The sequence below is a fragment of the Scophthalmus maximus genome, chromosome 10, assembly GCF_022379125.1.
Source record: "Scophthalmus maximus strain ysfricsl-2021 chromosome 10, ASM2237912v1, whole genome shotgun sequence".
NCBI lineage: Eukaryota > Metazoa > Chordata > Actinopteri > Pleuronectiformes > Scophthalmidae > Scophthalmus > Scophthalmus maximus.
This window is the reverse complement of record NC_061524.1, coordinates 24317559-24330440: the sequence shown is the minus strand read 5'-3', so window position 1 is coordinate 24330440 and position 12882 is coordinate 24317559. Positions and strand designations below refer to the sequence as shown.

Below are 12882 nucleotides of genomic sequence, written 5' to 3'. Positions count from 1 at the left end.
CATGCAGAGTGGGGTTAGGTTCATTGGAGACTCTAAATTGACCGTAGGTGTGAATGTGAGAGTGAATGGTTCTCCGTCTCTGTATGTATGTATGTGGCCCTGTGATAGGCTGGCGACCTGTCCAGGGTGTACCCTGCCTCTCGCCCAATGTTAGCTGGGATTGGCTCCAGCGACCCCCCGCGACCCTTAAATGGATAAAGCGGTAGACGATGAATGAATGAATGAATGAACACTCACACAGGACAATGAGGGAAATATAGAATATCGTCAGACTTATCCAATTTGTTTTGCTGTGGCAGCCTCCTTGGGGTTTACCAAACAGATTTGAAAAAATGCACTAGTTAAAATTTGTCATTAAAATCAATATTTAACAGCGCAGACGTGCTCTCTGCAGACAGAGTTCCTAGATTTAGAATTTCTTAAAATGCATTAATTTCAACGATAACATACATATATGCTCATTTTCCTTTCTTTTTATTTATTGAAAAAGCGCTCTCGCACTCACACTCACACAACACCACCCCTCTTTCCCTCTCACTTATTGACGTAACAGACGGTTTGCTGAAAGCACTCCAAAAATACTCCCGCAGCTTTGTCGCGCTGACTCCAGTTACCGGTGACAAAGTCGCCTGTGATTATATTTAGACCGCGCTGTGAGTATTCGAACCAGAACCCGTGAGATTAAAACCACCGGCAGCAGCATCTCGGCTGGGATCCGATGTTAGTGCGCAACAGTAAAGCACATATTTTATGCGGGTTCTTGACATATTCAGTCTCAGCATTTCTGATTGCTGCTGGGGTGTTAATTTACAATTAGTTTGATCTGTTTTGTTCCTCTGAAGGCACTGAGGGAAAACCACTGTAAGATATATGCAAGGACCTGTTCTTTATCAGTGCTTTTTATTTTAGATGAAACCATTTGCATCAGCTGCTTTCGGTCTGTTTTGGGGAGTGCAATTTTTAAAATCGCTTTTAAATTTGACTCAGAGCTAATGTTGTCGTCCCATCGGCTGCAACATGTTAGTCAACCTATTTTACATTGAAACACTCGGGAATGATTTGTCACCATAGCATCAACGTTACCTTTTGACTTCTGTATTTTGTCTCCTGTTTCTTGCAGCACAAAACGTATCGACAACTCCAACAGCAGACTGGTGTCCCAAGTGGACAAAGAGACCGGTGCGTTTTCTTTCTTAGGATCACATCCGTTTTGTTTAGAATCAGTACAGATGGGAAGCAGCCAAAAAGTCTCCTAATGTGTCCTGCCATGACAACCATCTGTCCCTCTGACCTTTCACTTGACCTCTGTCCCTCTCGTGCAGGCTGTGATGATAACAACCTAAACTCCATATTCTATGAGTATCTGACACGCTCACTGCAGCATTCACTTTGCGGTGACCTCATGTTGGGCCGATGGGGCAACTACAGCGCCGGGGACTGTTTCATTCTAGCCTCTGACTACCTCAATGCCCTAGTCCACCTGGTCGAGATCGGCAATGGCCTGGTCACTTTCCAGCTGAGGGGTCTGGAGTTCAGAGGTACAGTTTGACTACCCCCCACCTCCATCATACCTTTCTTCCATCTGTCATCACCCTGTGTGAGCTGATGACAAGACATGTAGGTCTCTCACCCGTGGCCTCCGTCGCTCTCCACTCCAGGTACATACTGCCAGCAGCGAGAGGTGGAGGCCATCACCGAGGGCGTGGAGGAGGACGATGCGTGCTGCTGCTGCGAGCCGGGCCACTTGCCCCACATGCTGTCATGCAACGCCGCCTTCAACCTGCGCTGGCTCGCCTGGGAGGTGATGGCCACCAAGTACCTGCTGGAGGGTTACAGCATCAGTGAGAACAATGCGGCCACGATGCTGCAGGTGTACGACCTCCGAAAGCTGCTCATCACCTACTACCTGAAGGTATGTTGTCACTTCAACCTGAAACACCGAGGAGGTGTAGAACCCGAAGGTTGTCGGCTCTTCCCCCAGTCCGCCTGTCAATGTGTCCTTGGGCAAGACACTTAACCCTAACTTCTCCCTAATGGCTCTGCCGGCAGTGTTTGAATGTGACATATCATGTAAAGTGCTTTGAGTGGTACTACAAAAGCTCTATATGAATACAGTTCACTAGAGCTACTAGAAATGTTTTTAGTTTTTTCATTCATTAATAGTTTTAAAGGTGTCTAATTGATCACACTAATTCTTTAAATTACTTATATTTTTTAACTGTGCTTACAGCCTAGCTCTGTGGAAGGCAATGTCTGTCCAACAGTTTAACACAGACTGAAATGAATGAAAAACTAATACTGCTGGATGGCTTGTCATTAATTTTGGTATAGATTCTGGGTTCCCAGATACCAGTCACACATGCACACACACACACAAACACAAACACACACACACACACACACACACACACACACAGCGCTATTATACACAGCACTTTTTCTATCACACATCACTCACACACTTCCCGCCGCAGTCGTCAGGGGCAATTTGGGGTTTAATGTCTTGCCCAAGGAAACTTGGCCCAGGTAGTGGACCACCCACTCTACCACACCCAGATGACTCTAGTGCCACTAGCAGGTTTGGTTTTTTGGGGATTTTGGTGAGATGTCCTGAAATGTTGGATGGTTTGCCACGAATTCAGTGCAGAAGTTCATATCTCCCTCACAGAGCCGCCTTGCATGGCCCTAGATATATATATATCTGTTTCCAAACCCAAGAGTTTGAAGAGTGACTCCCTCTTTGAAGCATCTGAGAACAATCGAATGAACTCTTTTTGATCTGCCGTGTTCAGTGTTGAAGCTCTGATTTTTATCACTAGCATTGGAGAGAACCACGCGCAGCTTTAATAATGCATCAGCTCCGGATATATCCAGTCACCATCTCTCCGGTGCCAATTGTCTGAACAGACTCTTAAAGATTTGCCTCCCAAAATGAACCAGAGGAACTAATGCACATGGATTCCAGATCCAGCAGTTAAAACGAACAACCATGTACAACAGCACCTTTCTTCCTCTTTTGCTTTGCTCATGTTTAATATTTTACTTTAGTCCGAGGGTTACCCTTCAAACCCAACAGCTTGCTCCTTTTCTTCCCTCCCATCCTCCTCTCAGAGTATTATCTACTACCTGGTCCACTCCCCCAAACTGTCCACCTGGCTCAAGGATGCCAACGTCCAGGAGGCGCTGCAGTCCTACACCAAGTGGCACCACATTGAGCGCGACCCTCAGGTCTTTAGTGTGAAGATCGATGAAGACTACGTGCACTGCCTGCAGGGCGTGACGCGCGCCAGCTTCTGCAACGTCTACCTGGAGTGGATCCAGTTCTGTGCTGGGAAGATGGAGACGGTACAACATTTAAAGATTATTCTGTGTTACGTCATTATGGATTAGAGCAGCTCAGTGATTTTCTGCTGCTGTCAATCATGGCTGCCACTATGAATTATGTTCATGATTTTTGATTAACCTTTTTCTTGCCTAATCACATTGGATTATTAAATGTTCAATAATCCAGAACCTAAAATATTGAGTTTAGGTTCATATGAAGCAATTGGAATCAGCATATATTCACATTTGATTGAATTTATGACATGATTGAATGGTTAATCGGTCGCACGAATATAGGTCTGCCGTTTTTATTTGAATAAAATGAAAAGCCAAAGTTGAATTATAATGAAAAGTTGCACACAATATTTATCAACAGGTCAGCATCTTCATTTTGGCTTGTGTGTCTCTGTTTTTGTGCCCAGCCTGTGGATAGCGATGAAGACTCTCCTCTGGTAACTCTGTCTTACGCTCTCTCCGTCCTGGGGAGGAGGTCCCTCGGCACCGCATCTCATAACATGTCAAACAGGTAAAGCTTCTTCAATTCAAACAGCTGAAGTGTAATCACTCTCGGAATTCAGTTAGACGCTCACAACGCCCAAGAGACTTTTCTGAGAAGTGAACTCTTGAAAAACTGCAGACTGGTCCCTAGGTTTGTGTGCTCTTGATATAATGAAGTTATTCCAGGTAACTTTTGCTGACCAGGGACCAGATCGAGCCCAAGTGATAGTTACAGATTTTTTTACTACATTCTTTATTAACACTGGGACGTTAATACTCACAGTTTGTTAGTCTATAAAATCAGCACAGTTGGTTCTGGCGTTGAGCGTTCTTTTCTGCCTTCAGAAGTGCTGTTTCATGTTATTCAAATGAAGGCAGGAAAATGACACATGCTGTAGTTGTACAATTTTACTGGATACAAATAATAGGATTAAGCTCAGCTGACAAACAGTATCACTGGATATGTACCTGCAGTTATAACGATACACCAAAAGGGGGCCCGCAAGGTGTTGAATCAGGAGCCGCTGGACTTGGATGTTCAGTTCCATTTGCTCCTGATTCAGCAGCCTCGTGGATAACAATGAGCTGGATGAATGAGAATCTCCACAGACGCCAGAAGGGGGCGTTAGCATCTAAATCTTTAAACAGCCGTGTCATTAAAACAGACTACTGTCACTGCACTTGAATTACTTCTTGGTCTCGGTGGTTTATTTTTCGAAAGATAATTCAAAGGTGTCTCTGTACTCGTCTTTCAGTCTGGAATCCTTCCTGTACGGCTTCAACACCCTGTTCAAGGGCGACTTCCGCATTGCTCCGAAGGACGAGTGGGTCTTCGCTGACCTGGACCTGCTCCAGAAGGTGGTGGCTCCCGCAGTCCGAATGAGCCTCAAACTGCATCAGGTGAAGTTCACTGTGCTTTTGAATGGACACTGCCGTATCGTCATGCTGTTGCTCTGTGTTTGTGCAATATACAGTTAAAATAGCATCTTCACGTGGGCCACTCCTCCTCCCCAGAGCAGACTTCCTCCTAAAACATCTGATGACTTTCTCCTGCGGTCCATCATGCCTCTCGTCTCTTGCCCCCCTTCAGGATCACTTCACCTGCCTGGAGGAGACCGAGGAGGCGTCCATCTTGTACGAAGCCATCACGAACTACCGCAGCAGCCTGGTCATCTGCCACGAGAGTGACCCCGCGTGGCGCAAGGCGGTGCTGTCCAGCCGCGACACGCTGCTCACGCTGAGGCACATGATCGATGACGGCACGGACGAGTACAAGATCATCATGCTGTACAAACGCCACCTCAGCTTCAAGGTCATAAAGGTAAAAGGGCTGAGGTGGTCTGGGCGTGTTTCAGGCCGCAGCATCAGAAAATGTGGGCTCAGAGAGTGAATGAATACTACGGGAAATGCCAGAGAACATGCGTGGTGTTTAAGCGTGCCTGCGCGGTCTAGTGCGCTTTGGAAGGTGCACAAACCTCCTGCCTGTAGCAACTTGGACAGCTTGGTTTGGAAGTTCATTGTGGCACTTGCGTGGCCGAGCTCTGATGTGTGCGTTTGTTCAGAGAGCCTGTGCAGTTTTATCAATGATACATCACGTCTGAGCTGCAAAGTGCTCTCCTGAGACCCAGTGAAGATGGTTTCCGACGCCGAGTGCGAACTGCAACGGAAGTTTTCTGGCTAGCCTACCAGGCATGAGGTCTGGTCAGTGCCTGAGCTGCAGGACCAGAACTGGATGAATGTGACGGGCAGTGTCCCCTGAGACGTGCAAGCTCGCCAATGGGAATTTCTCGACGTGAAGACATGCAACCTTTTTTTGTTGCTGCACATATCGACTACAGCCGGGTTTTGACTCTGTCAGCAATACTCTGACGTTTTGGGAAATCTGCATTATGCTCTCTTTCCACTCCCATTCTCACTAAATATGAAGCTGCTGCCAGCAACCTGCGAACTTAGTTTCGCATTAGACTGGAAACAGCTAGTCTGGCCAAGGGTCGCACAATCTGCCAACCAACACATGAGTTAAAAAAAGAGGAAAAAAGAACCAGGTTAAAACAAACAATGTTTCCCAAGATATCAAACTTTTCCTCCATATGTATACAGCTACAGTTTTCTCAGGGTAGCAATAAAGACTAGGAAGAGCGAGCAGCAGCTGGCCTGCCCTCAACTTGTACTGTAAGTTTTACCCATATAATTAGTTATGAACAAACAAGGTAAAGGCTGACATGTTGCTATGTGAGCTTCAGAGGGATTTTTGGCCTTGGGATAAAGTCAGCTGAGCTGTGCCCCCTGGTTCCACTCTTTATTCTGAATTGTGCAAATGACAAAATAGTAGTTCCGGGATATATATTACCTCTTCAATGAATCTTTGTCCTGAATTAGTTGCTCTCACAGAACAGGCGCGTGCATGCTATCATAAGCCGTGTCAGAGACCAGGTGATGCAACCGCAGTCATGTTTTTGTTTGTTTTTTGCCAATGGAGGATATTAAAGCGCATGTTACGTAAGAGGAGGTCTCTGAGTATTTCCTCTTGTATCAGCTCCTCTCCTCTCTCTCCCTCTCTCTGCAGATTAATAAGGAGTGTGTGCGAGGTCTGTGGGCAGGCCAGCAGCAGGAGCTGGTGTTTTTGAGGAACAGAAACCCCGAGCGCGGCAGCATCCAGAACTCGAAGCAGGCGCTGAGGAACATGGTCAACTCCTCCTGCGACCAGCCACTGGGATATCCCATGTACGTGTCATTCACAGCTCGGCGGCTACATTTTCCTGTCAGATGAGTAAAGCGGGTTTGGGGATGAAAGTTTCCTTTTCTTTTCTTTTCTTTCTTTCTTTTTTTTTTTAATCTATTGTTGCCGCCTTCGCTTTAACTGTTATCCCATATAATCCCTTTCCTTGTGTCTGATATTCAGATTTTTAATTTTTTTTTTTAGGTATGTGTCACCGCTGACAACATCGTACGCAGGAACACATCGGACGCTCCGCAGCATTGGAGGAGGGGCTTTGAGCCTGGATGCCATTCGTTCCTGGCTGTGCTCTAAATGGTTACGGTCAGTTCATTATTTCCTCCTCAGGCTCAACCACCTCGGAAACGTTCTGTTCGACTGTGCTTTTCAATCAACACTCTTCATGAGTATAAATATAGAAAAACAAAGGCTCCCTCATCACCTTCTTTGTTTTCATAAATCTGGTTCATTCTATTGGGTAAAAAGTCGTGCAGTGTGTAACTGTAAGGGTCGCGGGTACAGTTCCCACAACGCGGTTGAATAAGACACGCCGGATAAGAGACTTGGTTTCATTTATTTAGAGCAAACACAAAGTCAACGACTCTTACAATCACTTAACCCCCAGTTTTAGCTGAGGGTTCTTGCTCAGAGTGTCTTTTTCTTTCTTGTGCATCTAAGATAGAAATACTGGAATGGTCGAAATTTGATTTTGGTGAGTAAGAACCATCCATCCATCGTCTACCGCTTCATCCACTTAAGGGTCGCGCGAGTAAGAACCAGAATGACCTATTTATTCTACATCAGACGACTGTAGTTGTCATGGAAAGCAGGAAGTCTGGAGTCAATATGGTGAAACAACCTTTTTGTAGGTTTCCGGAGCGGTCTTGAGTGGTACATTGTGTAAGTCACTAATGCTCTGGCTGCCCGATGACTGAGTGCTCCTCTGTGGATTCGGAGTTATTGACTCGGTGGAAGTCAGTGCTGTGGAGAGACATCCTCGGCCAACTTAATGTAGTTTTAAATACATATACAAGGGCAGTGGGAGTGCGGCGTGGGAGGGAAGCCAAATCACTTCACATTTCTGTCGCTGCAGCAATGTTGTCTCGGACTTTCCCCGTCTCTCTTCTTTCTCTGGCACTACGACTTCTCTCGTTTGTCAGCCCCACATTACCTGCAGCATATCTCATTGTATAGGCTCTGCATGTCTGCTAATGGTGTGTGTGTGTGTGTGTGTGTGTGTGTGTGTGTGTGGTTGTGACCGTGTGGCTCTCTCTTAAGCTTCTTAGCAGCTGTGTTTTTCTTTCAGATGAGATTAGATTGTTAATCCTGTTTCATCGGCGTTGAGTTAAAGGTGTGGTCTTAATTTCACTAAGTAGCCAAGGAGCCGGGGGACGGACCGAGCCTCCTCGGCCAGAGCCCAGTTAACTCATTTAAGAGGAAGACTGCACTGGTGTGTTTCACATATGCCAGCACGGTTATGTAACATCTCTCTCTCCCTTTATGTGTGTGTGGTTGAGAATCTGGGATAGTAGCGGCTACATTCTTCATGTCCCTTTGCCAGTTTTGTCCTTTACACTGATGTGTGTGGACATGAATAAATAAATCAGAGCTCTGTGTGTGTGTGTGTGTGTGTGTGTGTGTGTGTGTGTTCTGCAGGGTACGTAAGGAAAACCTGACCAGCTGTAACAGTGGGGTGAACATGGAGGATGTGGACTGCGGTGCCGGTGGTTCGTCCTCGCTGAGCCACAACCGCCCGTCCTCCGTCACGTCCAACAGCCTGAGCCTCTACCAGCACAGAGCCAGGACAACACACAGCCACAGACACCACAACACAGGTGCACACACACACACACACACACACACACACACACACACACACACACACGCACGCGCGTCTCATCATCCTTGTGGAAAACCTCTGTTTACTACAGAGCAGAGATTGAGCACAGATATGATAGCTAAGAGTTTTGGAATATTTTGCAATTGTCATTCAACTTGAAAGTGGGACTAGTTCACATTTAAAAGTTGAAATGACACCTTTTCATTAATTTCACAAGTGAAAAGTGGAATTTATTAGCAATAAAAAGCACTCGGTCTGGAATGATTAGTAGCTCATACCGGCAACTATTAAGTAACAGTTTCTTTGGCTTGAGTGTCTTTTTTTCCCACTTTTACATGTAATGGAAGAATATGTCAGGAGATATGCTTTATACTTCTTAACATAATCCAATCCCACGAAAAGACCGAAAACAACGAGACAATTCATGTGTGACTTCATGTGTTTCCGTCTTCAGTAGGAACCTGTGGACTTACAGTAAGAGGCTGAAACCTGTTCTAGGGTTTTTATTTGATAAAGAACCAAAACAATTCATCGATTATCAGAATAGATGCCAATTATTTTTCTTCCGCGGCTCAGCAATTAATCAACTAATCGTTTCAGCTCTAATTCGATTATTAAAATATATATTGCTCTGTGTGTGTGTGTGTTTCTGCAGCCAGGAGGGAGTACCGCAGTCGGTCGGTGCAGCCTCAGAGTCAGCGTCCCCCTGTCAGCAGCCAATCAGGGCCCATCCTTGACTCAGCCTCCACTCACGGGCTCGTCCAGCGTCTGTCCAACAGTCAGCTGTCTTTCAACACGTCCATAGCCTCTATATTCTCACAGGTACACACACACACACACACACAGAAATGTAAAGTATACGTAAGAGAATCCAGTGATGAGAGGATCTCTCTCTCTCTCTTCAGGTCCCTCGTCTCTCAGGAGCAGGTGGGATCAACTCGCAGCTCCAGGCAGCACAGCATCAGCAGCGCTCCAGCCAAGTATGAGCTTCCTCCACTTCTTATACATGCACATTCTCTGTCAGGGTGAACCCTGACCCTTTTCTGTCGCCATCTTATTCATGAAAAACAAACAAATGAGAAACTCAAACTTTCCTCCCAACCACTGCTGTTTGGTCACTCTGCACTTCTCTGATCCACACACAGCAAACAAGATGTTACAATCATCTAAGACTGAAATCCAATATATAGAGGCAGCACATACAAATGCTAATATTCACAAAAGAATGAAAGCATTGTGTTCAGCATATGCAAATGTAAGTAGATTTAGGGAAAACCAGCCTCAATGACAACGTGCCCTTGTTTTTACTTTAATAAAGTAAAACAATTCTGATATTTACTGCCCCACAAGAGGACAAAAAGAAAAAGACAAAAACTTGAACCATAACACAGTAAATAAATACACAATAAGAGAATTGAAGACAGCAAAAGTGCTGGTAGGAGAGACAAACCCTTCACGCTTTTTAAGGCGTTCATAAAAACTCATCCAAGAAACATTTGACAGCCGATTGCCAAAGCGTAAAATCACTGTGTATTATTATGATTTATTATTTTAGACACATCCCGCTGTCTCTGACGATAGTTTGCTCATGTTTGTGCTGTGTGCTCCAAAGCACCAGCTCACAGAGCCGTCGGATGTGCGTGGTCTTGCTTCTCCCCAGGTCTCTTCGTCTTCGTCCACTCTCAGCCTGCTGTTTGGGAAGCGGAGTTTCTCCAGTGGCCTGGTCATCTCTGGACTGTCGGCGGCCGAAGGGGGCAACACCACTGACACGCAGTCCTCGTCCAGCGTCAACATCGCCATGGGGCCCTCACACAGGTCCAGCAGCCGGGCCACGCAGGTAGGGAACAAAGCAATGCGGTCTGACGGTTGGCCCCTCCACGCACAGACCGCGGCCCCGTCATTATAACGTGGCCTCCACTCAGTCCAGCAGTTTGATATGCAGGACACTGTGCATTGATAAACACATTGTCTGGCCAGAATTCAATTCAAAGGTTAATTTAAGGCCCTAATGAAATGAAAACTTGACTTACCACAGCTGAAACGGTAGCCAATAAAACTTGGGATGTTGGTCCAGAGCATTTGTCCTGTGAGATTCTCGGCTGTGGTGACTCCCTGACCTTTTCCTTCAATCACCGCCTTCATGTCAAAACTACCTCTGTACCGTCCACTTGGTACACGACAAGTTTCTGAAAAGCTAATAAGAGCTTGACTCCCTAAATTCAACATTTCAGGAAATACAATGTGCTTGTTTGGCAAAGGTGAGATGAGACAATCGCTCATATCTGCTCTCCGCCAAGAAATAGTCTGGCTCACTACATATTCAAGCTTTGTGCAGAGTAATGCGCTTTAGAGGCACTAATGGACAGATGTTTCATACCTTTGGACTGAGCCAGGCTGGTTGTGTTCCAGTTAGGCTTTAAACCAACCAGCTCCTGGCTCTAAGTGGTATTGATCATCTCAGCCAACGCTGAGCAAGAGAGCGACAAAGCATATTTCCCAAAATGCGGAGTAGTAGACTGTAATAGACATATCACCATGCCATGCACATTGTGAGAGCTCGCCAGTAAAATAATTCATTTCATTTTGATGCATGATACCACAATGTAAGGGTTTGATTAATACCTTACAGTAGCTCAGAATAATGGCAGAGGGGATAAAGCCTAAGGACAAAATGTTACATTTCAAGTCCAACTTCTGATAAAAGGCTTTATGAATAAAACCAACATTTCACTGTTATATACTTCTTTTCCATCCAGGACTTTTGATTGTGAGGTGTCATCTGTGCTGCAGCCTGTGCCTAGGGGGCCTTTGCTGGGGCTAAATTTCAGACATATCCTGTGCAAATGAATCACTTTCACATTATCTCCTGAAAGATTTACCACTAGAGTTTGTTACATAGTGAAAGTGAATATTGAACATAGACTGCAAATAAAGATGCACTTCTTCCAACTGTACAAAAACAAAGCCAAATCTACAGTTTGCTCAGTAGTCATTGTGGAGTCAATCATGACATTTCAACATGTCTATGGAATGCCTCAAATAACTAGTTAAAACTAGATTTAGCAAAAATATAAACTATTAAACAAACACCAGTGTGATAAGAACAACTTAAAATTTCAGCATCCATCTTTGGGAGCAATTGATTTGGGGTGTACTTTAGTTTTTTTTAGTTTGGCCCATATGCTAACATGGAGGGAGTGGGGTTTATGACCTATAAAGCAGCCAGCCACCAGGGGGTGATCCATATATTTTTGCTTCACTTTCCGGAGCTGTCATGCATTTATATATACAATCATTGGTATTGGCCATCGACGGATATGATTGGCTTTTAATGCGTCTCTGCTTCGTTGCCTCTATCTTTGTGTCTCTTTCTCAGTGGACGTCAGAGCCATACGAGAGCATAGATGTGACATATTCCAACGCCGGCATCGCGGCGAAAGACGGCACGCAGTCAGGTGACTGCAGCCAGGGATTGGACAAGACCCAAGAGGACTCAGCCTCTGCCTCAACAGCTCCGGAGGCAACGGAGCAAAGGACTGTCTGAGAGAGAGAGAGAGAGAGAGAGAGAGAGAATATACACACACACACACACACACTACACTGCTTATACAAAAGACATATACAGAGAGGACTGTATGAAAAGTTACACGTACACACAAACATGCAGAGGATCGCACACAAGCCTGCCTCCTCTCCTGTCTCCAGCATGTGGTCTCACCCTGTTGTCTGAATGTAAACAAGTCTGAAAATGGATTCTCGGCTCCAGTTGATGAATTAAAGGCGTTTTTAAATGAGGCTGCCTCATTCTACCTCTGGTCATGTCACCGACAGATATTGGTATTTGTGCGTGCGTGTGTGTGTGTGTGTGTGCGTGTGTGTTATGATGGGAGGTTCACACTTGTGTTGGGAGGATGCCTTATTGTTGCTTGGATTTCTTGGAAGTTTTGGGTTCATCAGGTTACCTCAAGGCTCATTCATGCTTCCTTTTACACTCGATTTGTCCATTTCAAGGCCAAAGCGCAGGGTGGGGTGGGGGAGGGAGTAGGGAAACAAAATGAAAACACACTCGAGGATTACAGTGCTTTACTCAACATGCTTATGACGAGTAGTTTTACACTGTGGCGTCGCTTCATGGAGGAATTTGTCACCTAAATCAACAGTTCATGGGCTTCCAGTATTGTTTAAAATGGACTTTTTTATTAAATAGAGCTCTGAAATTTTATTCAGACCTTCATGTTGAGAACTACAATTTAGTGTGAACTAAAAAAAATATCGAAATATTAAACATTAAAAAAGTTAGACATTGTTTATGATTTCTGGTCAAAGTTTTTTGAGGGGGGTATATTTTGGGTATAAATGTATTGATTAATTGATTGATTAATCTCATGGTGTCACTACAGGAAAAATGCTGAATGTCAAAATAATAATAACAAAAACATTGCGCCAATTAATCAATTAAATATTGAGATATTGGTGAACATATTGAGTCCAGGGAGAAAAGTCA

General features: G+C 45.0%; 1 protein-coding gene across 1 annotated transcript in view; it reads left to right on the top strand.

Moving 5' to 3' along the window:
* pcnx2 (pecanex 2) overlaps window positions 1–12173 on the top strand; it is a 28477-nt gene extending 16304 nt beyond the window's left edge. The window contains exons 27-40 of the mRNA XM_035605906.2: window positions 1121–1179; window positions 1323–1538; window positions 1659–1912; window positions 3112–3345; window positions 3747–3850; window positions 4578–4722; window positions 4913–5143; window positions 6389–6546; window positions 6746–6862; window positions 8195–8373; window positions 9034–9200; window positions 9284–9358; window positions 10039–10215; window positions 11755–12173. Coding sequence (XP_035461799.1) covers window positions 1121–1179; window positions 1323–1538; window positions 1659–1912; window positions 3112–3345; window positions 3747–3850; window positions 4578–4722; window positions 4913–5143; window positions 6389–6546; window positions 6746–6862; window positions 8195–8373; window positions 9034–9200; window positions 9284–9358; window positions 10039–10215; window positions 11755–11922 — 2284 coding nt within the window. The 3' untranslated portion in view covers window positions 11923–12173. The remainder of the gene's footprint in view (window positions 1–1120; window positions 1180–1322; window positions 1539–1658; window positions 1913–3111; window positions 3346–3746; window positions 3851–4577; window positions 4723–4912; window positions 5144–6388; window positions 6547–6745; window positions 6863–8194; window positions 8374–9033; window positions 9201–9283; window positions 9359–10038; window positions 10216–11754) is intronic.
* Window positions 12174–12882: the final 709 nt, after the last annotated feature.